Raw genomic sequence first — 27,918 nt, 5'->3', positions numbered from 1 at the left:
TTCGCTCAAAGCGGTGAATTATCGCCTTTGTTGATCTTTGTGAAGTTCTACACAGTCCACCGCATACATAGGGAGCATAAATACCTGACTATAATGACTGCTTCCCTTTCTGGCTCATCATTATTGATTATCATTATTTAGGGCAACTATGCATGTTCTTTTAGATTTAACATACTTTATTAATTAAAAAATGGGACATAGATACAGTTTTCACTGCTGTGCAATGCAGCATAGAGCATAACATCTATCTTATCATCTAATCTTATATTCATGGAATTAAAAATATTTTTGAAAGGGTACAAGGAAACAGCCCATTCCTGCCTCAGAGAATACAAAGAAGAAAATAAAGACTTAATATAAAATACAATATAAAATATTTTACAGAATGTGACTTTACTATTGCAATTTTATCCCTTACATTTGCAACTATTTCTAAAAAAAATGTTTTAAAATGTTACTCTAATATTTCACAATTGCAACTTTATATCTCATATTTGGGTTGCAGTGGCGGATTTAGGCATGGGCGAAATGGCAAACTGCCAATATGGCGGAACACATCCCGCCTTCTAAGTAAAAGAGCCAATCGCTGATTGGTAAAGTCATTGCGTCACTGCAGCTGCCATTAGAGGCTCCGGTTCCCATAGAAACCTGAGACTTGTGCTTAGGACTGCACATGCTCATCTAGCCTGAAAAATAAGCATTTTTAACACTATTTGAGCATAAGAAACAACATTTATGGGACGGTTCATGTCAGATTTTGTAGCTGATTTGAAATATGTTATTTAAAGGATTAGTCTAGACTGGGTAAACCCAGCCTGATCTGCCGGCGATTTGATTTCGCCCGGCAACTCAGTCTGGAAACCCGTACATTCATTTCTACTGCTTCTGTTACACTTTTGTGGGAACCAATCACAGACTGGCTTATCCACCTTGCTCGCTATTGGCGGGTATAACACGATGATGATAGAGAAGCGACGGCAAGTAAAACCGTCAATCCAATTCCTTTTAACCTCTCGGTGATGCTGAATGACTTCTTTAGTTTAGCAAACAAATCGCTCGAGTGGGTGTAAATACCACTCACTTTCATGTGTTTTTTTGCACAACCTCCAAAAATCGCTCGATGCCATTGCTGCTTTTGCAAACCGCTGATCAATGCTACAAACCAATACAAACTAAATCTGTCTGGAGTTTTCGTGTCGCTTTGCAAAGTACGTCACCCGGATCGTTGATCTGATTGGTTGAAGCACTATCCAATTGTGTGCAGTAGAAAATACATGCAGACTCCCCAGACCAATGTTCAATTTTAAATTGAGCTTGGTCTGGTGATAGCCAGACAAGGATTAGTACACTTTCAAATAAAATTTTCCTGATAATTTACTCACCCCCATGTCATCCAAAATGTCTTCATGTCTTTCTTTCTTCAGTCGAAAAGAAATTAAGGTTTTTGATGAAAACATTCCAGGATTATTCTCCTTATAGTGGACTTCAATGGCCTCCAGACGGTCAAAATTACAGTTTCAGTGCAGCTTCAAAGGGCTTTAAATGATACCAGACGAGGAATAAGGGTCTTATCTAGCGAAACGATTGATAATTTTCGGAAAAAAAATGTAACTATATATGCTTTTGTATAAACAAATGATCGCCTTGCACGTGCTTCCGCCAAAACCGCACTTTCGTTTTCTTCAAAAAGCTTACGCTGTAAGTCCTACACCTTCCCTATTCTACTTACGAAAAAAAATATTCTTTCCGTAAGTTGAATAGGGAAGGCATCACTCATTTGTGTTTATAAAGCATATACAGTTTTTTTTTTTTTTTTTAAATGACCAATCGTTTCACTAGATAAGACCCTTATTCCTCGTCTGGTATCGTTTAAAGCCTTTTGAAGCTGCACTGAAACTGTAATTTTGACCTTCAACTGTTTGGAGACCATTGAAATTATAAGGAGAATAATCCTGGAATGTTTTCATCAAAAACCTTAATTTCTTTGGTGGTGCCGGTGCAAGAAAAAGAAAGGAATGCGCCATTGGGTTTTTATGGCTCATTTGCATGTCACATCAATTATATCATGTCACCACAGGCCTGTTGCCAAGGGGGGCATTTAGGGGCAGTGCCCCACAACCCCCCTCGACCTTTTGTATTCCATAACGAAGCATTTTGTTTACAACGTGTTTTTGCGGTGTTGAGCAATGTAGCCAATCACAAACATTTCTGTTGAGTTCTTGAACGCAATGACCAATCAGAGGTGTTTAAGTTAGCATTGGCGTTTTGAGCAGTGATTTGATTCTGAGTTTTGCATGCTTGCAAATGTCCTCCAATTATAACAAACAATTACGTAAATAAGACATTCATTGTGCAGTCAGCTTCATTTATTGTAATAGAACTGCTTGAGATCGCGATGAACTAAGATGAGTGACAGCTTTTTAGTGATTTTAAAGGGAGTGCTCTTTGTGCGCTTTCTGAGATGCCGTGTATGTAATCTGTTAAAATTAACAGTGGTTTGTGAATGTAGATGTAACCTGAAACTATTTCAAGAAAAATGTGAATTTAAATGTGTTTTTAAACAGGAAGCGCATATTCCTGGAGTTTGTTCACCCTCCACCTATGATCAGAAAATTGATATTTAACGCATTATTACACAAAACGGAACTTGAAACATAATTAGGCTATATTTACAAATGACTATCACTCGGAGACCCGCCGCCTTTAACTATTTTAATGGTGAGTGTACACTCAAAGTCTTTGTTACATATCAATATGCTTCAGATTTACATATTTTATTGCTATTTGGTACGTATTGTTTTTATCACTGTTTTGTCGGAGGAATTAAAAAGCTTTTGTGCCTCGTGTTTAAGAAGTATTTAGGAATAATGCAAAAGGGTTTGGTGTAGTTTGTAGGATGGACTATCTTGTTTTTTTGGTGTTAATATAGAACTTTTTTTTACTATTTCAGTAATAATACAGGATGCTATTGTTTTGGTGAAAGTCTGTTTCTTGGATCATAAAAATGTGTGCCCCCCTGCCCCACCCCTATGAAAACCAAATGCCCCCCCCCCATCCCCCCAAACACTTTGTAAAGATCCATTTTGAGGGTTATATTAGCTGTGTGAACTTTGTTTATGCAACGATAGATTCAAGAGCTCGGGAGGGGGCGGAAAGCGCGAGCAATTAAAGGAGCCGCAGCCTGAATCGGCGCATTTCTAATTATGCCCCAAAATAGGCAGTTAAAAAAATTAATTTAAAAAAATCTATGGGGTATTTTGAGCTGAAACTTCACAGACACATTCAGGGGACACCTTAGACTTATATTACATCTTGTAAAAAACGTTCGATGGCACCTTTAAAGTTAATTGCAACTTTATACATCATATTTGCAATTTTATATCTCACATTTGTGACTTTATATCTCCAATTTCAGACTTTATTTATCACAACTGCAAATATATCTCATATTTTCAACTTTATGTCTCACATTTGCAACTTTATATCTCAAATTTGGGACTTCATCACAATTGCAACTATATCTCATATTTGCAACTTTATATCTCACGTTTACTACTTTATATCACAAATTTGGGACTTATCACAATTGCAACTATATCTCACATTTGTAACTTTACATCTCAAAGTTTAAAGAAACTTTATTTCATATTTTACAATATCTCACAATTACCTTTTTTTTTTTTTACTCTGAGGCAGAAATAGGTTTCCATATTTAACAGATTTTTTTTAGTTTTGCTAAATGATTGTTGTAAATTAACAAACTTTGGCCACAGTAACATCATATTTTAATGGATTACTTCTTTAACTTTGATTTTTAAACTGTAAGAAACAATAAAATGACACAAAATACTGTGCAATACTGCAGCCCTGGATAGTGGAGTTCATCACAATATGTTTGATTAGAAGTTTGAGATCTTTTTTTGGGATCTATTAGAATTTTATAAATTAAAATTAATAAATTAGCTATATTTATAATATTCAGAACTCTACAGCTTCTCTATAAAGCATATAGGACTTATCTATAAAGCATTTATTTCACACCAAACCCACACTGAATGAAAAAAAAAATGGTGTAGGATTTACTTTGAAAAAAGTTTTCACTCAGAAATCGAAATCAACCAATGATACACTAAACTGACCTGCCTCTTTTACTCTCCTGGCACCTACATTGTCAAAAACTAGAGTCAGTCCGAATGTTAATGGAGTAACTTGCGTAATGGCAAGTTCGATATGAAGGGCAACAGTGTTTTGTCACTGAGCCAAAGTGAGGTTGAATGCTGGGAAAGTTGCTGATTAGGAAGCTCTGCATAGGGGGTTGTACCAAACTCTTCAAAGGCCACAATGCCTGATATGTTTTGGATGCAGTCGTTAAGCTTTCCGCCTCCACAGACCGCGCGTTTTCCTTAAAACCGCCATTGCCGTCTCCCACAATAATTTGGAAATTGCTTGGGTGCTAATCCAGTACCAATGCTTTGAGTATTGATGCAGCATCAGCATTGGAAATCCCGGAGAGCCATTGTCAGTTTGCAGACCCATGGTTACCATTCACACTTTATGAAGATTAACTGTCATTGTGCGGACCAGAATAAAACAAGTCCGGTGTGTACAAGTGTGAGCCCCATTTCCCAAACTCATTTTCCCCAGGTCCGGAGTTGTGTCCACTGCACCGTGGAGCTCTCTACATACCAGAAGAAGAACAAAACGCTCCTTCACAGGCTCGAACAGAGGCTTTAAATCAAAGTACTTCCAAATGACATCAGGTTCCTGGAGCCCTGTGAGAGAAAAGAGGAGAGGGAGCAGTGAGTGCCTTTTATCTGAGCTTCAGTGGCACAGCCAAACCCAGACTCAAGTCTCAGCCTCCCGATGGGGGACAGACGACACATACACACTCTGACACTCACACACAAACTTCGGATCTCAGCAATATGGGGACGAAAGAAAGGCGATGCGAGACGTAGACACTTTGACTCCATGCCTACCTCGCTTTTATCTGTCTCTCTCTATCACTGCTTTCTTTATGTCACTCGCTCTCACTTGGTGTTTCTTCTTCTCGCTCTTTATTTTCACTGCTTTACTTTTACTGGTGTTCAGAACACATTACAATAGAAATAGATGTAATATTATTCTAAAATGCAGTGCTGTAATACAAATACATAATGTCTAAATTTGTTGAAACATTTAATCCATCTACATTAAAAAAAATTAAGGTTGCAGAAAGGGTTTTACAGTCTGACACTTTTTAAACTCAGATTATGCCATACGAGAACCTTTATAAGTTCACACAATTGGTCATACAGTAAATGTTATATAAAATATAACATATTATAGTTATTTTATTATTAATATATATAATAATTATAAGTATATTATGTAACTATAGTACATGTTTATGTAAAACAATATATATAAATATAAAATTATAGTACATGTAAATGTAAAATTCATCAACAAGATTCATCAGGCTCAAATTGTGAAAGAATGGTTGGGAGAGCGCATGAAGAATCATTTTCACACATGAATAGGCACCTCTGAGTTCGGACCTTAAATTCATTGAAAGTCTTTGGGATGTGCTGGAGTAGACAGAGTTTACAGAGTGATCACCTCTTGCACCTCTTGAAAAACACACAAAACAGAAAACACACAAAACAGACACCCACATCGCACAATACTACGTATGCTCTAGCGTACGTAACATAGCCTCAAGTCTTTTTGAGTATGATGCTACATGCTTGGCACACCAATTTTTGGGAAGTTTCTCCCATTCTTCTTTGCAGGACCTCTCAAGCTCCATCAGGTTAGATGGGGAGCGTCGGTGCTCAGCCATTTTCAGATCTCTCCAGAGATGTTCAATAGGGTTCAAGTTTGGCTCTGGCTGGGCCACTCAAGAACATTCACAGAGTTGTCCTATAGCCACTCCTTTGTTATCTTGGCTGTGTGCTCAAGGTCGTTGTCCTGTTGGAAGATGATCCTTCACCCCCAGTCTTGATGTCCAGAGTGCTCTGGAGCAGGTTTTCATCAAGGATGTCTCTATACATTACTGCATTCATCTTTCCCTCGATCCTGACTTGTCTCCCAGTTCCTGCTGCCACCACCATGCTTCACTGTAATGATGGTATTGGCCAGGTGATGAGCAGTGCCTGGTTTCCTCCAGACATGGTGCTTGCTATTCAGGCCAAAGAGTTCAATCTTTGTTTCAACAGACCAAAGAATTTTGTTTCTCATGGTCTGAGAGTCCTCCAGGCAGGCTGTCATGTGCCTTTTACTGAGGAGTGGCTTCCGTCTGGCCACTCTACCATACAGGCCTGATTGGTGGAGTCCTGCAGAGATGGTTGTTCTTCTGGAAGGTTCTCCTCTCTCCACAGAGAAATGCTGGAACTCTGTCAGAGTGACCATCGGGTTCTTGGTCACCTCCCTGACTAAGGCCCTTCTCCCCTGATCGCTCAGTTTGGCTGGGCGGCCCGCTCTAGGAAGAGTCCTGGTGGTTCCAAACTTCTTCCATTTATGGATGATGGAGGCCACTGTGCTCATTGGGACCTTCAATGCTGCAGAATTTTTTCTGTACCCTTCCCCAGATCTGTGCCTCGATACAATCCTGTCTCGGAGGACTACAGTCAATTCCTTGGACTTCATGGCTTGGTTTGTGCTCTGACATGCACTGTTAACTGTGGGACCTTATATAGACAGGTGTGTGCCTTTCCAAATCATGTCCAATCAACTGAATTTCACACAGGTGGACTCCAATCAATTTGTAGAAACATCTCAAGGATAATCAGGGGAAACAGGATGCACCTGAGCTCAATTTTGAGTGTCATAGCAAAGGCTTTGAATACTTCTGTACATAAGATTTTTTCATTTTTTATTTTTAATAAATTTGCAATGATTTCAAACAAACTTCTTTCATGTTGTCATTATGGGGTATTGTTTGTAGAATTTTGAGGAAAATAACGAATTTAATCCATTTTGGAATAAGGCTGTAACATAACAAAATGTGGAAAAAGTGAAGTGCTGTGAATACTTTCAAGATGCACTGTAAATGTTTTGATGTTATTTCCATCAAGGGGTGAATCATTTTTGGTGCCCCTCTGCAATCTTCTGCAAACTTCGACAGTTGGTTAAACACGCTTATTTGGTTCTTTTTGGGTCGGACGTGCTACTTCGGCTGCGCGTCTTGCGTCATCAACCAGGAACTGAAGTTCGATTCAGTTGGATTAGTGAACCAGCTTGACCAGTTACTTCCTGAGAACTGGCTCAAAAGAATGATTCATTCAAGAATCGAACATAATTCTTACATATTTCTTCGTGGACACTTATGGTGACAGTACAACAGACCACAAAGAAAAATTTAAAAGAGCTAAAAGAGGACGATCTTCCACCACTGATCCCAGGCAGTCCCAAGTCTGTTTCTCCCCCCAGCTTCAAATCTTCATCGTTGCTGGTTCTGTCCAGCACCAAGTCTGTTTCGTTAATCGTCACCAAGCCTGTTTCATCACTCAGCACCAGGACTGTTTCGTCACCCAGCACAAAGTCTTTGTCTATTGATGAAACTCCCACCCAGCCACCCTCTCCCACCTCATCAACACAAGCCAGCCGGTCCTTCGTGCCAAACTCCGCTGACTCCCTACAGTCCCTCGTGCCCTCCTCTACTGACTCAACCCTTCGATTTGGATCCGCAGATCTTCCAATCACCAGTTCTGCCTTGGAGAGTGGATCCCCTGTCTTCACCTTGGGCTTCTAATCCCGTAACTCCACCTCGGCCAGTCAACCAGTCGGGTCCACCTTGGCCCCTTGCCCACTCGACTCCACCTGGGACCGTTGTCCTCATGGCTCCACCGGGCTCCTTCAACCCTCTGGCTCCACCTTGGTCAGATGTCACTCTGCCTGCGTCACAGACTTCCAGGCCATCAGCTGCGCTTCGCTCCTCCACCCCTTTGGCTCTGTTTGGTTACTAATTATGTTACTAATTAGAGTGCACCTATTTTGTATTGAGTTCATTTGTCTGCGTATTTAAGAACTCTCCACTCATTGTCTGGTGTTGTTTGTGTTTTGTACACACTGTTACTTTGATTCTCATGTTTTATTTAATAAAGTTACTTTGTTAATTTATTCTCAAAGCTTTTCCTCGTCTTTTTCGAGGACCTTATGACAGGTATCATAATATATACAGTGGGTACGGAAAGTATTCAGACCCCCTTAAATTTTTCACTCTTTGTTATATTGCAGCCATTTGCTAAAATCATTTAAGTTCATTTTTTCCTCATTAATGTACACACAGCACCCCATACTGACAGAAAAACACAGAATTGTTGACATTTCTGTTGACTTTCAAAAAAGAAAAACTGAAATATCACATGGTCCTAAGAATTCAGACCCTTTGCTGTGACACTCATATATTTAACTCAGGTGCTGTTTCTTCTGATCATCCTTGAGATGGTTCTACACCTTCATTTGAGTGCAGCTGTGTTTGATTATACTGATTGGACTTGATTAAGCCACACACCTGTCTATATATACCTTACAGCTCACAGTGCATGTCAGAGCAAATAAGAATCATGAGGTCAAAGGAACTGCCTGAAGAGCTCAGAGACAGAATTGTGGCAAGGCACAGATCTGGCCAAGGTTACAAAAAAATTTCTGCTGCACTTTAGGTTCCTAAGAGCACAGTGGCCTCCATAATCCTTAAATGGAAGATGTTTGGGACGACCAGAACCCTTCCTAGAGCTGGCCGTCCGGCCAAACTGAGCTATCGGGGGAGAAGAGCCTTGGTGAGAGAGGTAAAGAAGAACCCAAAGATCACTGTGGCTGAGCTCCAGAGATGCAGTCGGGAGATGGGAGAAAGATGTAGAAAGTCAACCATCACTGCAGCCCTCCACCAGTCGGGGCTTTATGGCAGAGTGGAAGCCTCTCCTCAGTGATGCCAAGATGGTGAGAAATAAGATTCTCTGGTCTGATGAGACCAAGATAGAACTTTTTGGCCTTAATTCTAAGCGGTATGTGTGGAGAAAACCAGGCACTGCTCATCACCTGTCCAATACAGTCCCAACAGTGAAGCATGGTGGTGGCAGCATCATGCTGTGGGGGTGTTTTTCAGCTGCAGGGACAGGACGACTGGTTGCAATCGAGGGAAAGATGAATGCGGCCAAGTACAGAGATATCCTGGACGAAAACCTTCTCCAGAGTGCTCAGGACCTCAGACTGGGCCGAAGGTTTACCTTCCAACAAGACAATGACCCTAAGCACACAGCTAAAATAACGAAGGAGTGGCTTCACAACAACTCTGTGACTGTTCTTGAACGTTTACCATCCAACCTGACAGAACTGGAGAGGATCTGCAAGGAGGAATGGCAGAGGATCCCCAAATCCAGGTGTGAAAAACTTGTTGCATCTTTCCCAAAAAGACTCATGGCTGTATTAGATCAAAAGGGTGCCTCTACTACATACTGAGCAAAGGGTCTGAATACTTAGGACCATGTGATATTTCAGTTTTTCTTTTTTAATAAATCTGCAAAAATGTCAACAATTCTGTGTTTTTCTGTCAATATGTGGTGCTGTGTGTACATTAATGAGGAAAAAAATGAACTTGATTTTAGCAAATGGCTGCAATATAACAAAGACTGAAAAATTTAAGGGGGTCTGAATACTTTCCGTACCCACTGTATAACAATATAGTATATGTAAAATATTAAAATTGCTATCAAGAACCAGTGAAGAACCCTTATTCATAATAAAATAGTGCAGCAGAGGCAAAAAAATCTATCAGTTTGGTCACTGAGTGGCCAATCTTTGTTACACGGCAGCCAACTTTACAGAAGAAAGCACTAAACATCCATTAAAAGCCTGCAAAGCCATTTGAATGAGAAAACAAGCCCGTTGTTCAGCAATGAGAAAGTTTACATCTACAGCTCTTACAGATGTGAGCGTTTAAGTCCTTCAGTTAAATGCACTTAGCAGCTTAAATGAGATGTTGACTCTGTTCTTATATCACAACAGAGCCACCAGGCTGACGAGGCGGTGAGCAGTACGACCCTGACAAACAGCAAACAAAGTATTCAAAGCGCCAATTGTTTTCCTCTCATATGTAAGCTGTCTTCAATTAAAGGAAAATGTGGCGAGTGGAGTAGACCTTAAAAAGAAAAGGAACTCAAGCGGTGCTCGAGGGTTTCCTAGCAACAGGAGAACGGTGAGGTAAAGGCCAGTTGTTGCGTTCCTTTTCATTTCGCACTGGAGGAAAGAAACCGGCGAATCAGAAGAGTTGCACATTTGGAGCATTTCAACAATCCCCGCTGAAGTGCTTTGGAATAGTTAATACATTTACATACTGTACGGAAATTGGGAAAACCACACAAAACTATGCGAAATAGAGTGTTCCTAACAAAAGACCTCAAAAGTACTCACACACAAACATATGCATATCCAATACAATGAAACAGCATTTGTAATTATGCCCCAGCCTCCCCATCCCTAATTTCTTAATCTTCAAAGCTCCCCAGAGGTATTGTTTTGCCTGGGTATGGCTGTTTCCGACGCTATTCACCCCATTCAGCTCCCCGAGGCCGAGCAGAAGCATCTGCAGACAACGGCTTGGAGCTCCCTCTTTCTCAGGGTGTCCAGCTGCACAATGGATTTCTTCAGCTAACACACAAAAGAGGCTTGCGCGTGAAAAAAAGGTTCAAATTCAATGGCATTCCTCTTCACAATCAGCCCTAGCATATGCACTAACTAACTCATACTCCCTCGTTTAGGGATGGGTGAAGTTTTATGGTTAGTGAGACCCCTGATCTGAAACAAATGCAAGTAAAGCAAGTAAAATATTTCAATCATTAATAACTGAAAAGATGTAGAGTATCACATTCTCATATGAACAAACAGTTAGTAACTTCACAGCTGGTTGTTTGATTCACAAAAAAAACCCTGGCACGTACGAGTGAGTCATTTGTTCTAGAATTGGACTTGTTGTGCTGTATGTTTTTGATTTACTACAAAAAAAAACGGCTCATGAGAATCATTCACTTGGGAATTAGACTTCACTCGTTATGCTGAAGGTCCTTCAACCAGTCCCATTATATCAAAATGGACAATTATTGCTTTTTTATGGAATATTGCAGTATTTATTAAAAACGATTTATCCATTACGGAGCCCCTAAAGGGACATGGTGACGACAAAAATATGACATGAAAGGAAAAATTATATGTTAATGACTTTGCGTTCTCTTGCAAATGTTTTGCGTTCTGCCGAGAAACTTTGTGCTCCCTCACAAAACTTTGCATTAATTCGAGAAACTTTGCATTCTTTCATTCAAACTTTTGTGTTCTTTGCGAGCAAACACAAAGTTTCTTAGGGGAACGCAAAACATTTTGTGAGCGAGTGAACACAAAGTAACTTGGGGGAATGCAAAACATTTTGTGAACGAACACAAAGTTTCTTGGGGGAACGCAAAACATTTTGTGAGTGAACAAAGTTTCATGTGGGAACGCAAAACATTTTGTGAGTAAGTGAACGCAAAGTAACTTGGGGGAACGCAAAACATTTTGTGAGTGAACAAAGTTTCTTGGAGGAACGCAAAATATTTTGTGAGCGAACACAAAGTTTCTTGGGGGAACACAAAACATTTTGCGAGTGAACACAAAGCTTCTTGGGGGAACGCAAAACATTTTGTGAGTGAACAAAGTTTCTTGGAGGAACGCAAAATATTTTGTGAGCGAACACAAAGTTTCTTGGGGGAACACAAAACATTTTGTGAGTGAACAAAGTTTCTTGGGGGAACGCAAAACATTTTGCAAGTGAACAAAGTTTCTTGTGGGAACGCAAAACATTTTGCAAGCAAACAGAGTTTTTTGGGGAAGGCAAAAAGTTTTGCAAGCGAACGCAGTTTTTTGGGGAAGGCAAAACATTTTGTGAGTGAACACAAAGCTTCTTGAGGGAACGCAAAACATTTTGCGAGTGAACACAAAGTTTCTTGAGGGAACGCAAAACATTTTGCGAGTGAACACAAAGCTTCTTGAGGGAACGCAAAATATTTTGTGAGTGAACACAAAGTTTCTTGGAGAACGCAAAAAGTTTTGCAAGCGAACTCAAAGTAACTTGGGGGAACGCAAAACATTTTGTGAGTGAACAAAGCTTCTTGGGGAACGCAAAACATTTTGTGAGTGAACAAAGTTTCTTGGAGGAACGCAAAATATTTTGTGAGTGAACAAAGTTTCTTGGGGGAACGCAAAACATTTTGTGAGTGAACAAAGTTTCTTGGAGGAACGCAAAATATTTTGTGAGTGAACACAAAGTTTCTTGGAGAACGCAAAAAGTTTTGCAAGCGAACTCAAAGTAACTTGGGGGAACGCAAAACATTTTGTGAGTGAACAAAGCTTCTTGGGGGAACGCAAAACATTTTGTGAGTGAACAAAGTTTCTTGGAGGAACGCAAAATATTTTGTGAGTGAACACAAAGTTTCTTGGGGGAACACAAAACATTTTGTGAGTGAACAAAGTTTCTTGGAGGAACGCAAAATATTTTGTGAGTGAACACAAAGTTTCTTGGGGGAACACAAAACATTTTGTGAGTGAACAAAGTTTCTTGGAGGAACGCAAAATATTTTGTGAGTGAACACAAAGTTTCTTGGGGGAACAAAACATTTTGCAAGTGAACAAAGTTTCTTGTGGGAACGCAAAACATTTTGCAAGCAAACACAGAGTTTTTTGGGGAAGGCAAAAAGTTTTGCAAGCAAACGCAGCTTTTTGGGGAAGGCAAAACATTTTGTGAGTGAACACAAAGCTTCTTGAGGGAACGCAAAACATTTTGCGAGTGAACACAAAGTTTCTTGGAGAACGCAAAAAGTTTTGCAAGCGAACTCAAAGTTTCTTGGGGGAACACAAACATTTTGCGAGCAAACACAAAGTTTCTCAGGGAATTGCAAAACATTTGTGAGAGAACGCAAAAGCATTTTGCAGTCAAAAATAATTTTTCCTCCAATCTCATATTTTTTTCCTTCACCATGTCCCTTCAGGGGCTCCGTAATCCAAGCACAACCTTGTTTTTGTTTAGTTTTTTTTAATTTATGTGCCCTCATAATCTTTAATCAAAATAACTTACCCTCTCTCTTGCAGTGACATCTCTTCTCTAAAGAAGTGTTTACTGGTGCAAGGGCGGGACAACCTGTCACTCACACAAGATCAACCAATAGCAAGCCACAACCATTCAATCAATTCCTGATGGGCAAAATCAAGTCCCACCCTATATTTTTATTGTTCAAGAAGCCATTTCAATCAGATATACATCAGGCCAAAACTAAGTTCCAGAAAAGTTTGCTCCGCCTAGTAAAATCATTTGCTCGAGAAGCGAACTACATTTGTCGCAATATTTAGCTGTGTCCGAAATCACTCACTTGTTTATTCACTCACTATTCCCTACATAGTGAATTGTGAATTCAGTAGCGGTGTTGCTGCGCCATATGAATAAGTAATGAAGAATGCGGTGTCAGAGAGTAGTAGGCTACTTTATTCAGTTTACATTACTGAAACAATGCAAATGCTATAAACGGTAACAGGAAGAATGTATACATATAAATAAATCCCAGTATTCACTAAGTGCTGGTTGAGTGCTGCACATTAAATAGACAAGAATTGGCTTGCCTCAATTCTTCTCTTGCACCCAGGGCCTTCTCCAAGAGGATGCATTAGCTCCCCTATCACATTCTCTGTCTGGGCCCAGGGAGCCCTATTGTCACCCTATACAACAGTCCCTTTGGCACCCCAGCAGCTTAACACCCCAATGCTCCGGTCTCAATGACCAGGCTTCCAGTAGGTGAAAAAAATGTCTGGGCGTACGTCACCTAGCAAACCGCCTAATCTTCTTGCCCTGCGCATTTGCACCAGCCATTCTGTGGCACGAATCAAAAGCCACCTCGCTAATTAGAGCCCTCCATCCTTTTACTGCTATTCCACCATAGAGAAGTGATCTGTTTCCTTATGTGTAGAAATAAAGGCCAAAAAATGCATGCAGTTTCAAGGATGCATTGGAAAGCCACTCTTTAGTTTAAGTCGTATTTACAAGCAGAAAAGCTCTTGAGAGAGTGTGTGAAAGCGAATGCAGGGAGTTTACGCATGTCTTTTAAAGCTGTGTTGAGTGACTGAAGTGATTCAAAATGTTTGACCTGTAACCCACAAGTCAGACTAAAACAAGCAACGTCTTAGTGTTTGAAACTGGAGTGTTTTGCAAAGCAAGATTGTCAGTATAATTCAATCTGAATAATTGTTGTGAATCCTTTAATGAGCCAGATTGGCCAAACTTTATTCCATTTAAACAACCAAAAGATTTAAAAAAAAAAAAAAAAAAAAAAAAAAAAAAGACCTGGGAAACTTTCTCTCAATTACATAGACTTAGCTCTGCATACAGCTTTTCTAAGAAAAATGCATTTAAATAAAGCTTTTCTTTCTCCTAGACATACATTTAACCAAACATTAAAGCTTGTACCAGTCCCAATCCATTATAGCTATGAAATGTACAAATCAAAGAGTCTCTAATTGTTTTTAAATCCTACACAAGCTCACAGTAATCTGTTTGCATTGTCTTGCCAACTTAAATAGTGCCCTCTAGAGGAATAATTTCCGTATTACAAAATACAGCTCAGATGCACTGAAGGCTTTATTCAAATGAATAAATAAAAACAACAAAAATGCCTCCATGATGTATACTGTGCATTTTTATGACCATAATTTGGTTGCGCATGTTCAAACAAACAAAATGCGCTCCAATTCATGTCATATAAATAATAAAAATATATGTGAACAGAAAGAAGTAAAGTTTTTATTTTGTTGTTTATATGTATATGGTCAATCACAAAACTGAGGGTTGGATCCATGGCAACCAAACTGTGGCCTCATTCACCGATGTGCCACACAGAGTCTGTATTCTCTCTGCTTACCAGTTTCCTTTCTCTTTTCAGCATAGCTCTGCTAGCTCTGAGTCTCATTCACACCCAGTCAGCGCCACCAGTGTGGTCTTTTCTCCACTCATATAATTGGTGAGCTCAGGCAGAAATATTCAAGCCCAGCACACCGTAGCCATCCAGAACAGAGAGTATGTGATGCTATATGGCCACGGGCCAAAGACCACAGATTCAAAGAGACTTTCCAAAGAAATTGACAACGTACATTGACAATCGCATAAAAAAAAAAAAAAAAATGAAATTATGACAACGATATAATTCAAATGAATTCACATTAACCAATTAAATAAAAGAACATAAAGATAAAAGTATATTTTATTGTATTTTATATTCACTATTTTATTCAAATAAACAATTCAACATCAAACTAACGAAAATAATAAATAAATAAAATTATTATTATTATTATTATTATATACTTAATATTTTCAATTATTCGAATGATCACATTTAATATCAAACTGGAATAAATAACATGTATTATATATTTTATTTATTTGTTTCATTTTTTATTCAATTTAACAATTCATTATTCATTTCTTTTCATGAAAATTAACCAATTCAACATAAGGAAGGAAGGAAGGAAGAAAGAAAGGAGGGAAAGGAAAGAAGAGGAAAGAAAGGAAAAATGGATCAAGGAAGTAAGGAAAGGAAGGAAGGAAAGAAGGATCAAGGAAGTAAGGAAAGGAAAGGAAGGAAGGAAGGAAGGAAGGAAGGAAGGATCAAGTAAGGAAGGGAAATTAAAGAAGAGAAGAGAAGGAAGGAAGGAAGTAAGGAAAGGAAGGAAGGAAAGAAGGATCAAGGAAGTAAGGAAAGGAAAGGAAGGAAGGAAGGAAGGAAGGATCAAGTAAGGAAGGGAAATTAAAGAAGAGAAGAGAAGGAAGGAAGGAAGGGGAAAGAAGAGGAAAGGAAGGAGGAATATTTTCTCTTTTGATTCAAACTGACCAATTCAACATTAAATTGTAATAAATAAATAAATTACTTTCTTTTGTTTGCTTAACATTAACAAATTTAACATCAAACTGGAGAAAATAAATAAATAAATATTTTCTCGTTTGATTTAAAATACCAATTCAACATCAAACTGGAATGAATGAATGAATGAATGAATGAATGAATAAATAAATTTATTAAATAAATATTAAAATGTATTAAATAAATAAATATTAAATATTTTCTCTTTTGATTCAAATTGACCCATCCAACTGGATGGATGGATGGATATTATTTTCTCTTTAGATTCATATGAACTAATTCAACATCAAACAGGAGAAAATAACTAAATAAATATTTTCTCTTTTGATTCAAATGAACCAATTCAACAACAAAATTGAGAAAATGATCAATCTAATATAAAACAACAACAACAATATATTCCCTATCTTATCTCAACAGACAGACAGCAAGATGGGACTGGGATTTCGTATTTCACATGTGACTAACTTGGCACTGCCTCCAGACCACCTTTCACAGTGGGGTGTTATATACTAGCGGCACCTTGTGTCCTTAAAAGTTTAATTATCTTTAATTTGCTAGCACCACGTTGATACATGCTTGTGAAATGAATTTGAGAGACATATCATTAGGTTCTTCAACTTCACACCATTTAAATAAATAAACAAGCATAAAAAATAAAGGCCCGGCTCCACAGGTCTCCCAGGGGCAGCCGGCCTTACACTACATGCAACAAACACCAGAGAATCCTAAAACCTGAGCCTTGCCAGATAAAATAACTCTTCAAATCCTTGTAAAACTGCAAGATAATATATATATATATATATATATATATATATATATATATATATATATATATATATATATATATATATATATTTGATAGTCATTTCAATGTATTCAAAACTTAAACCATTTAAACTTGTTTAAACTTGTTTTAAACTCTACATGGAAACCATAGATCTTCCCTGATTCTCTGAAGATGCTCATTACAAAAGTATGTCTCACATCTCTGAAATCACTTTCATCATCAGCGCTCCTGCACACTGCCGTCACGTCAGCCATCTTAATGAGATTCGACCGGAGACCGACCAAGCACAAAGTAAGCGACTGAGAAGTTCAATACATTAGTGAGGAGAAGCATTACCCAGAAACATTACCCAGAAACCTCCGTCAGGAGACACAACGTGAGCCTTTGGCAGGGTTCCTGCTAAGGCTCTGTTGTTAGGCATTCACAAGATTTCACAAGTTTGTGAGGAATTGCCTGTCTTGCTCTCTAGTAATGGTGACGGGGCACCAGCATTGTCTTAATATCACTTCCACAGGAAGAGCTCTAGAAGCAGCATGCCACCCGTAGATGCCTTTGATAGACACGATGGCCACCTCCCTCACGGGATCTGCACGTCTCAGTATCCCAGTGGGACGGTCAGCAAGCCACGCAAGGCACGCAAGAAGCTTCAAGTGATTGTTTGTGTACTTTTCGTTGAGCTTTTCGAGAGGTTCACCTTTTTTGGGATTGTTTGCAATATGATCCTTTTCTGCACCATCAAGTTGGGATACAGCAGTTACCAAGCAGCCATGGTCAACACATGCTTTGTGGGAGCCAGCATACTTACACCTGTTCTTGTGGGATGGTTTGCTGAGACGTGTTTGGGAAGGACAACAGTTCTCTGTTTTTGTGCACTCCTTCATTTCCTCGGTTAGTGGTTGCCTTTGCAGTGAAACCTACGGTATTTCTATACATATCATGTATCTTTAGCATCTAACTTGTCTTGTACTCAATAAGCCACTTGTTTTGTTCATGATTTAGAATAATGTAACAGTCTGTCACAAAATTATTTGGAGTTTCACTAGAACAGCATAGAGAGTTAAGTATTCTGTCTTTGTATTGCTATTAGGGGTGTAAACTTGACGGTTCGATATGTACCTCGGCATTGAAGTCACGGTTCAAGTTTGGTATAGCAGTGGGGAGAAAACTAAACATAAAATTGCTTTTTTTTTTGAACAAATGTTTTAAAATAAATTCAATATAGTTAAAAAAATTTTAAGGATAACAAAGAATCTATCTTAGCTAATTCTGTAAACTAGCCTATATAGGGAGCCCTTACTTACACATTACTATAATATTAAAGGCTACAATTAACAACAGAGCCCAAACTATTAAATTCAGTTGCTATTTATTTTTAGATATATTAATCAACACTCAAATGATAAAAAAACAACATGTAAATTGCACATAAGGCAGGTTTTGCATTAACTTCTAAATCTAATTATAAAGTTAATTTTCTACAGCAATTCCTTTTTGAAATATAATTATTTACACAGCAGCTGTCATAACTTGTTTTCATGAGAAATTTACTTAAACATGCATTAAATAATCAAGACATTACAATCAGGTAAAGTAAATATAATGAATATGTAAGCTAATATTGTGCATAATTTAGTGAAATGCTCCCCTCTAGAGTTCATGTCGCTAGTGAACTTACATGCTGTGGACACTAAATGACTTGCCTGAGGTAAATGTAATGCTAGGTGAGATATTATTCTTAAGCTGTTTTATTGATATCTTTCCGCAGATGAAACACTGGTTGAGAGATATAAACATACCGATCGATCGACTCTTCTTCTGCGCTTTTTACTAGTAGCAAACAGCGTTGCATTACCATGCACGGCCCCTTCTGGATATGGAGTGTAGGTCGCCTGTGACTCTCTGTATTCGTTGTGTCACTGCATGAACTGAACTATGACGCCCGTACCGTATGGTTCGGGACAAATACATGTATCATTACACCCCTAATTGCTAAACAAATCATGCTTGAGTTCCCAACTTAGCTCATTTACATGCTGGTCCAGACTGGTTTAGGCTAGTTTGGTCCTGGTCTAGCAAGGGATGTAAAGTTGTCATCAACTGTCCATGAAAAGTGGCTAACTGACTTTATGCATTCTTAGAAAAAAAGGTACAATATAGAACCTTAAATGGTTCTGTCAGGCACATCATTTAGGGTTTCCCAATGAAGGGAATTAGTTTTAATTAAATTTTAACAAATTTTATGAATTAAACAGCTTGTAAACATACTTTATCATTAAAAAATAAATAAATAAAGCATTAAACCTGAAAGTATTATGCAAGACATTTCCCCTTATAGAACCTTTTTGGCATAGTCAAGAACTCTACAGTTCTAGATAGAACCCCACTGAACCTTTTTTCCAAAGAGTGTGTTGTTGGTCCATTTTTATAGGAACCGCATTGCTTCCTGTCGTCGCATTCCCTTTTGAGGATTTCTATATAAACACACATAATATTGTGCATCAACTTGAGCCTCACGAGCAACACATACTATTCTACACGGGGCTGGTCGCTGTGGCCCTTGGCATTGGTGGCATCCGTGCCATCCTCTGCCCAATGGCAGCCTATTACCTTCAAGGTTGTGATCGACACCAGCTTTTGTCCTTCTTCAACTGGTAAGATTCTAAATTTCCCTTATTATATAATCTGGACACAGAATTTGCTGTTCATGTCAATACAGCATGAGTTTTAAGGTGCTCTCACTAATTTCTCTTTGTTGCGCTGGTAGATAAGGCAGTCATCTTGTATATGTGTGGATGTAAAAAGCAAAGGTTTACAGTTAATAATGACTTAATTGTAGAAATGTGTTCAATACATTCAACATGATTCATTTATCTTGTAAGCAAAGTCTCTAAAAAAAAGGTTTACTGAAATAAAGTGAGTATAGCATTCAGCCAGTCGTGTGATCTCAAAATGGCAGCCTCCATTAGTCGACCCCCTCTATGTAAAATAAAATTATTTGGCTACTGTTATTACTGAAGTATTTAATAATAATTTTAAAACTTTTTAAAAAGTACTATATTTCTTTATGTGAAAAAATCTTTTAAATGAGGAAGAAATTACTGAGTGCACCTTTAATACTCATTGTACAATAGATTCAAATGCTGCAGCTATCTACAATCCATAGGTTTTACTGGCTGGTCAACCTGAATTCAACAGTTGTGTTTTTGGGGATTGCCTACATTCAGCAGTCAGTTGCCAAAAACCTGTGTTTTCTCATCCCTTTCACCTCTGTTCTCCTCTCCCTCATCGCCATACACATGGTGCGCAACAAGCTCACCTTCCGTCCAAAAAAAGGTATGCCATCCATGAATATACACTACTGTTTAACAGTAATGGGGTTGGTAAGATTGTTTATTGAAAAAAGTGTCTTATGCTCACCAAGTCTGCATTTATTTAACCAAAATACAGTAAAACAGTAATATTGTAAAATATTACAATTTTAAATAACTATTTTCTATTTGAATATATTTTAAAATGTAACTTGTGCTTTATATTTTTGTGGAAACTAAAAAATAATTCAGGGGACCTGTTACCACAACTTAAATAAATGTTGCAATGTTCTAATTTATTGTTTTAATTAAACATTTTAAGTTGCAAACATTATTTTGTTGAGTTCTGTTAACATAATAATGTTGATCATTACATCAACTATATTGTTTGTAATTTAAACTCAACTTTCTGCGTTGTCTTTTTTTTTTAAAAATTAAGTTGTAGTGATAACTTCAGTAATTAGGCAGTGGATTTCTAGTTCCCAACATGCTTTGCATAGAACTGGATAAGGAGAATAAACGTTGAAATTAGGTGTTATTTTATGTTGTTTTTTTTAATGAAGGGAAAGACCTGTTAGTGTTTAATGTTGTTATGTTTGACATTTAAAAGAGTTTCTGTAATGTTGAAGCTTTACCATTGTGCTGAAGAGATACATGAAGGTAAACACTACATTGACTCTATAAGCAATGACTGCTCTAATGCCAGTGACAAGTAATATCTTACTTGTTGATTAAATATACATGTTAAATAAGTTATGTTAGCATGTGCTATGATAGCTGTGAATTTGAACTGAAATAGATAAGATTAATTGGTTCCAGGGCTACAACTGTGGTAGTTGGAGCAACTTAATTTTTTGAGTAATCAACTTAAAAATTTGTGTTTATGCAACAAATTATTAAATTATTCTAACTCAATGTAGCTTGTTGGTGGAATGTAAATTCACTCAAAGTTGTCAGAACTTTTAAAAAATTGATGCAAACTGTTGCGTTAATTTTTTTTGTTGAGCCAACACATTATTTTTTAGTGTTTGATAATTTTTTTTTTTGTTCAGGATTCTTTGATGAATTGAAAGTCCAAAAGAACATCATTTATTTGAAATAGAAATCTTTTGTAACATTGTCTTTACTGTGACTTTTGATGAATTTAATGTGTCCTTGCTAAAAAAAGTATTAATTTCTTTTTTTTCTTTTTTTTATCTTCTTGACCCTTATTTAATTTTTAATCCGGTGTTGCTTGTGCAATAATTTCCTAGAGCAATTGATCATGTTTTCATTTTTGTTCCTTAACAATTTGTAATTTTGTTCTGTGGAATAACAGGCAGTTCCTTGCTAACTACTCTCGGGGTGTTCCTGAATTCTCTGAAAATGTGCTGTCTCCATTACCGCCATTTGAGCGGAGATGTTGCCAACTGGCTAGACCGTGCCAAGGAAAACAATGGTGGTTGTTACAGTGAGACCAGTGTGGAAAATGTCAAGATCCTAGTCAAACTTTTCCCTCTCTTTGGACTTCAGCTTTTGTATAGAGCTTGCATCACCCAGGTGAGTGTGTACCAAAATCAACTAGATGTATACATGCCTTTGTTTCAGAAATTCGCTTTTGTAATATCTCTATTGCAATTCTTTTAACAGATTCCATCGGGCTATTATCTGCAGACTATGCATTCCAACTTAAAACTCAATGGCTTTCTCCTGCCAGTAGCAGTGATGAAGGTCATCAGTATTCTGCCGGTGTTGATCTTAGCACCACTGCTGGAGCTCGTGCACACCTGCTACCAGTCTCCAAAGAAAATACTGCCCTCACCAGCCACATTTATAAGTGAGCCTCCTAACTATACTATATCGCTGTGCCCAATAAAAATATTAAAGATAAATCCTCATGTGTCAATGAAGATTACTGTATACCTTAGACTCATTTTCTCTGAGAATTCAGCATATGCATCTCAATGAATTAGAATATCATGAAAAAGTTTTTTTTTTTCTGTAATTTAATTCAAAAAGTACAACTTAAATATATTATAGATTTATTAGACAAAGTAAAATATTTCCAGACTTTTGTTTTCATTTTAATGATTACAGCTTGTTGCTCATCAAAATAAAAAAAATCAGTATCTCAAATTATAAGAATATTTAATTTTAAGTTCTATTAAATTACCATTCTTAGGGGGTTTACGTCAGTAATCCCAATAGCAGTCATGGGGAAGTCTGCTGACTTGATAGATGTCCAGAAGACGATCATCAAGACCCTCTACAATGAGGGTAAGCCACAGAGGGTCATTGCTGAAAGAGCTGGCTGTTCGCAGAGTGCTGTGCCAAAACATAAGATTTAAGAACTTCAAAAGGAGTGGACTGAAGCTGCAGTCAGTGCATCAAGAGCCACCACACATAGAGGTCTTCAGGAAATGGGCTCCAACTGTCACATTCCACGTACCAAGCCACTTCTGAAACAAAGACAACGTCAGAAGCGTCTTACCTGGGCTAAGGAGAAAAAGAACTGGACTGTTGCTCAGTGGTCCAAAGTCCTCTTTTCAGATGAAAGTAAATTTTGCGTTTCATTTGGAAATCAAGGTCCCAGAGTCTGGAGGAAGAGTGGAGAGGCACAGAAACCATGTTGCTTGAAGTCCAGTGTAAAGTTTCCACAGTCAGTGATGATTTGAGCTGCCATGTCATCTGCTGGTGTTGGTCCACTGTGTTTTCTGAAGTCCACAGTCAATGCAGCCATCTACCAGGAAATTACAGAGCACTTCATGCTTCCTTCTGCTCACAAGCTTTATGGAGATGTTGATTTCATTTCCAGCAGGATTTGGCACCTGCCCACACTGCCAAAGGTACCAAAAGCTGGTTCAATGACCATGGTGTTGACCACTGTGCTTGATTGGCCAGCAAACTCGCCTGACCTGAACCCCATAGAGAATCTATGGGGTATTGTCAAGAGGAAGATGAGAGACACCAGACCCAACAATGCAGATGACCTGAAGGCTGCTATCAAAGCAACCTGGGCTTCCATTACACCTGAGCAGTGCCACAGACTGATTGCCTCCATGCCACGCCGCATTGATGCAGTAATTCATGCAAAAGGATGCCCAACGAAGTATTGAGTGCATAGAAATGAACATACTTTTCAGAGGCCTGACATTTCTGTTTAAAATATCCTTTTTTTATTGATCTTATGAAGTATTCTAATTTATTGAGATAGTGAATTGGTGGGTTTTGTTAAATGTGAGCCAAAATCATCAATTAAATCAACCAATTAAAAGAACCAAAAACTTAAAGTACTTCAGTCTGTTTGCATTGAATTTATTTAATACACGAGTTCCACAATTTGAGTTGAATTACTGAAATAAATGGACTTTTCCATGACATTCTAATTTATTGAGATGCACCTGTATATATTAATTGCAGTCACACTTACCGTTGTTTGGCAAATTTTCTCAGACAAAATCCAGTCGTTTCAATAGTAATCCATGCGTTCTGGTGAGGGTGAAAGATTTCGCAAAGTGTTACGCAAATTCGCCACATTGACCAACAGAAAGCTGCTTGGTTTGAAAGTGACTTCTCTGTGAGCTGTGTTTCATACATTGCTATATTCCTACAGCTTTGGGTCATGCTTGTGCAGCTCTCTCAGCACTACTGGCAGGGATCTCAGAAATCCACAGGAAGGATTATCCACAAGTGGAGCAGACACTATCGGGAAAGGTCCTGCAGGTTTCCTCTATGACCTGTTTCCAGCTTACGCCCCAGTACATTTTACTGGGAGTGGCAGAGGCTTTCGTGACACCTGCGTGTAAATATTCTCAATTCACTTTCTGAAATATAAACAGTATTCATAATGTTAAAGGGTTCGTTCACCCAAAAACGAAAATTCTGTCATCATTTACTCACCCTTGTGTCGTTCCAAACCCATATGACTTTGGTTAATCTTCAAAACACATATATTTTTAATGAAACCTGAGAGGTAAACACACATAGATAGAGCACATCATAATTGGTCAAGCTTGTGCATGCATCAGTGTACACTATATTATAGTTCTCAACACATAATTGATTGATTCCAAGAATTAGTCAGGAACATCGAAATTGACACAACTCACCCGTCTCTCCTTTTTCCTCTGCTCAGGCTCTCTCATATCCTTCTGTCTGACTCCCAGCAACCTTAGAGGAGTCTCCTTGCATTTCCTAACCCTCGCATACGGAGGTGGCTGCTTTCTAGGGGCTTTCCTCATTCACTTCCTTTATTTTGTGTCAGGAGGTAAACATACATCTATCTTGAAAATACTGAACTTGCTATTGTGGTGCAAAGTAGATGTGACGTCTTAGAGAATGAACTTGGAAAACTTTTTTTTTACAGGAAACTTTTATCCTAATAACCTTGGCAGTGGCAACATGGAGAGGTTTTTCTTTACGTTGGCCATATTAATGACTATAAACACACTGGTGTTTTGGAGAATATCACAAAGGTACGGTTCAAGCTTTGAATGTGACATAATAATGAAACATTTGAGTTTTTACAGGACTGATAGCTGAATCTTTATAATGGTTTTGGGCAGGTACACGGATCTGAGCGTGGAGCTGAGTAGCGGGTTGGGACACAGTCGCCTGTCTGAGAAACTCCTGCAGTACAAGGCCTGTCTACGCTATTACGACACTGTGGAGCGCTCTGACACCCTGACGTCTATGGAAACTGTCTTGTGAATTCATTGCAAATACAAACCCTGTAATGCTGGCGTTACACAAGAGACTGATTTTGAATTATTTTAATTGCTTGGAACTAGAGCAATAGCTGTAAATAATGCAATTTAAATGTATTCAATAAATAAAGTTATTTTATGGTATATATGAATTATGTTAACGACTCCAAAAAACCAAAATGGCTGAACCAGGTTACAAAACAAAAACATGGTAGCAAGTGAAGAGTAGGTTTTTGCAGCGTTGTAAGGAGACATGTTGACATGATAAAAACATTTCTGCAACGCTTTGAAAACATATTCATAACGTGTAAAAACATGACATCTTTCATATTTAATACACTGGATAAAAAAACATTATCATCATTATCATGTTTTTTTGTTTGTGAATGAAGTTGTTATTAGGTTGTTGTTAATTGAGGCTTTTACCAAGGAGGTCCATTTCCGCCACATAAGAAAGAAAAATCATGCCTTAGTAAATCGTAATTATGAGGGGGAAAGTCAAGATTATGACATAAAAGCCAATAAAGAAATAAAAAGTTTAAATCATGACAAACTAAATCGAAATATGACATAAAAAGTAGGGCTGGGCGATATATCGCCATCACCTGCTTTAAAATGGAGCGGCATTTAATAGACAGAACCGTAGTTCACTGACAAGCTACGCAATATCGCGTTCATTATCGAAGGCGATTCATCTGCGATAATGAACGCGATATTGCGTAGCTAGTGATCTATGGCTCTGTCTATTAAATGCCGCTCCATTTGAAAGCAGGTGATGGCGATTTAGCAGTAATCAGGGAACCGGCTTTACTGACAAAATGTGCGTGACAATCGCATGCGATATATCACCCAGCCCTAATAAAAAGTAGATATTATGACAAAAAGTCATAATTATAACATAAAAAGTCATAATTTCCATTTTTAATCTCATAATTATGATGTTTAATCTTATAATTATGATTTAGTATGTCATAATTATGAATAAAGTATGACATAATTTCGACTTTATCTCATAATTTTAACTTTCTGTCATAATTTGCGTCTTAGTTTGTCATAATTTCGACTTTGTGTCATAAATATGACTTCCTATTTCATAATTTTTCATTTCTACTTAACTTCTAATTACGATTTACCAAGGCATGTTTTTTTTTCATTTGGCGCGAAAATGGGCTTCCATAATTTTACTTATTTTAACTTGCATAAATAGATAATATTACTTCTTTGTACTCAATGTATCACTCAAACCCACCTATTTACTTTCGTTCTTCATCATACACCATGGGTTAATTCAACATAAGAGCATCTGTGAGAGTGAAAGCACACCCCCGTCACAGCTGGACCTTCGCAACCGCACGAGATCCGCCTTCGTTGCTACGGACTCGCGTCTGTGCCTCTCAACATGGACCTGCCTGAACCCATACGGCGACGGCTTGGAGATTTCTCCAGAACCGTATTTGTGGACCAAAGCCGAACGCAACCCTCTCCTGAAGAACACGCTAATTTTCTAAGCCAGTGTAAGTGTGTTTGAGTTGTCGAAACGGTGACTTTGTGCTGAGCTGCTAGCTGCTGGGCTAATTCATCTGGTTAGCCGAGTTTATGTGTCACGTAATGTTACTCCTGTTAGTATACATGTTGCTTACCTGATTTAATAAGTCTTTATAGCACTGTTAAACGGTGTTGGTAACCTTGGAAGTGTCTCAAACCTACGAGCTGCCAACCTAATCAGAACGAACCGTTCTTTTCAGTCGGATCTTTTTAATGATTCTATTGAACATGTTCGCAAAACCAATCTGAACGATTTGTTTAGGAATCATCCGAGCGGTTCTCGAATCAAAAACTCACTATTGACTCATCAAACAGAGAACCTAGAAAATAATTTAATATCTTTATTTTAAAATTAAAACGCAGTTTAAATATTTTACGACTCCATTTATGTCGGTTTATGATACACACAAAGCATAAATTGATTTAATTATCATCAAACCTTACTTTTCTAGATGAACGAACTGTTCGAAAGAACCGATTCACGAAAATGAGTCGAACACTCCGTAGGCGGGTTCCGAGTCAGCTAACTTGAATCTCGCCTATGATTCCCAAAAATACTTGACGCGCTTATAATTCAGAGAAATATTGCTCGATAGGATTTATTGTGCTGTAATTTTGCACTTTTATTCGGCAGATAAGGATGTAGTATCGAGTCTCCCTCTTCAGATGTCTCTTTACTTTAACATGTGGTTCTTTCCTTTCTGGTGGATCAGTGAGGTTGTGATGCTACAACTAAAGGTGATTCTGCTCTGCCTAATATTTTTTTAACAATTCAGTCTGGCATCATTGACTGACTATTGCTGTTTAATCATATTAATGTATATTAACATAATACATATATATTAATATAATAATCATGCTTTTCATCTAGTACCCAGCCCTTGCAGATTATTACAAGTTCATCCTGATCACAATTCTTATTTTAATGACCCTGATTGAGGCCATCAGACTCTACCTGGGAAATGTTGGAAATCTGCAAGAAAAGGTATAATAATATAATATAATATAATATAATATAATATAATATAATATAATGTAATATACATTATTGCATAACACATCCTTTATTTTTAAACAGGTTCCAGAATTGGCTGGATTTTGGCTCCTGACTCTTTTACTCCAGTTTCCTCTGATTCTGTTCCAGCTTTTCAATGAGGCTGTTCTCATTCAACCTCTGGAGAGAGGAGTTCATATAATACTGGCCTTATTTATATTTGCAGAGGTATGAATCTGTATTATGTATATTTGTGTATTATATGAGATTATAATAAATATGTTCAAAAGGAATTGATTTTTTCTTTTTAAATCTTGAATGATTGAAAACAGTTTTGTTTTTTTCAGACTCTTTTTGGATTTGTTGCCTTGCGTGCAATGGTCCGACACACTGAAAGTCGCTTCCATTTGCGACAGTTTGATGGGATTCAGGAATTAAGAACGTGACGAGACTCCTGCACTGATGAACTGGGTTAAATATTCTCTGTGGTTACAAAAAAAAAAAAAGACTAGAAAGATGGCAGTGGTAACCACTAGAGGACACATGTCAGTCATTTAGCTGGATTGTTACTGCTGATCTCGGTGCCTTATTTTATACAAACAAATCTTGCCTTGTATTATATTTTGTATGTGGATAAATAAAAAAAATATTACAGACTTTTCAAGACAAAGACAGAACACACTCC

General features: G+C 37.9%; 2 protein-coding genes and 1 long non-coding RNA gene across 3 annotated transcripts; 2 read left to right on the top strand and 1 right to left on the bottom strand.

Annotated features, from left to right (window-relative positions):
- Positions 1-3,430: 3,430 nt before the first annotated feature.
- LOC125246874 lies at positions 3,431-26,464 on the bottom strand. Its single transcript, XR_007179980.1, has 6 exons — positions 26,335-26,464; positions 24,098-24,236; positions 23,889-23,954; positions 23,584-23,784; positions 23,419-23,477; positions 3,431-4,772 (listed from the first exon to the last, which is right to left on the bottom strand). It is a non-coding gene; the product is annotated as an uncharacterized LOC125246874 (long non-coding RNA).
- On the top strand, positions 16,875-25,276 carry slc15a5 (solute carrier family 15 member 5). The gene is made up of 9 exons (XM_048157960.1): positions 16,875-17,589; positions 19,130-19,352; positions 19,865-20,034; positions 21,328-21,548; positions 21,639-21,825; positions 23,602-23,790; positions 24,124-24,255; positions 24,355-24,463; positions 24,554-25,276. Exons 1-9 carry the CDS (start codon positions 17,235-17,237, stop codon positions 24,696-24,698), a joined length of 1,731 nt encoding a protein of 576 aa, XP_048013917.1. The 5' UTR covers positions 16,875-17,234; the 3' UTR covers positions 24,699-25,276.
- On the top strand, positions 26,032-27,903 carry tmem17 (transmembrane protein 17). Its single transcript, XM_048157961.1, has 5 exons — positions 26,032-26,208; positions 26,874-26,977; positions 27,111-27,224; positions 27,318-27,461; positions 27,581-27,903. Exons 1-5 carry the CDS (start codon positions 26,094-26,096, stop codon positions 27,677-27,679), a joined length of 576 nt encoding a protein of 191 aa, XP_048013918.1. The 5' UTR covers positions 26,032-26,093; the 3' UTR covers positions 27,680-27,903.
- The last annotated feature ends 15 nt before the right edge of the window (positions 27,904-27,918 follow it).

The sequence above is a fragment of the Megalobrama amblycephala genome, linkage group LG15, assembly GCF_018812025.1.
Source record: "Megalobrama amblycephala isolate DHTTF-2021 linkage group LG15, ASM1881202v1, whole genome shotgun sequence".
In the NCBI taxonomy this organism is placed as follows: Eukaryota; Metazoa; Chordata; class Actinopteri; order Cypriniformes; family Xenocyprididae; genus Megalobrama; species Megalobrama amblycephala.
Note: the sequence above shows the minus strand (reverse complement) of the source record. Positions and strands in the feature narration are given on the sequence as shown.

Bases quoted from the DNA above. Each gene is read 5' to 3' on its own strand.
- slc15a5 (XM_048157960.1), top strand. From the start codon at position 17,235: ATGCCACCCGTAGATGCCTTTGATAGACACGATGGCCACCTCCCTCAC. The intron at 19,353-19,864 runs GTAAGATTCTAA...TACAATCCATAG, and splicing joins CTTTTGTCCTTCTTCAACTG to GTTTTACTGGCTGGTCAACC. The intron at 24,256-24,354 runs GTAAACATACAT...TTTTTTTTACAG, and splicing joins CCTTTATTTTGTGTCAGGAG to GAAACTTTTATCCTAATAAC.
- tmem17 (XM_048157961.1), top strand. From the start codon at position 26,094: ATGGACCTGCCTGAACCCATACGGCGACGGCTTGGAGATTTCTCCAGA. The intron at 26,209-26,873 runs GTAAGTGTGTTT...TTTATTCGGCAG, and splicing joins CGCTAATTTTCTAAGCCAGT to ATAAGGATGTAGTATCGAGT. The intron at 27,225-27,317 runs GTATAATAATAT...ATTTTTAAACAG, and splicing joins TTGGAAATCTGCAAGAAAAG to GTTCCAGAATTGGCTGGATT.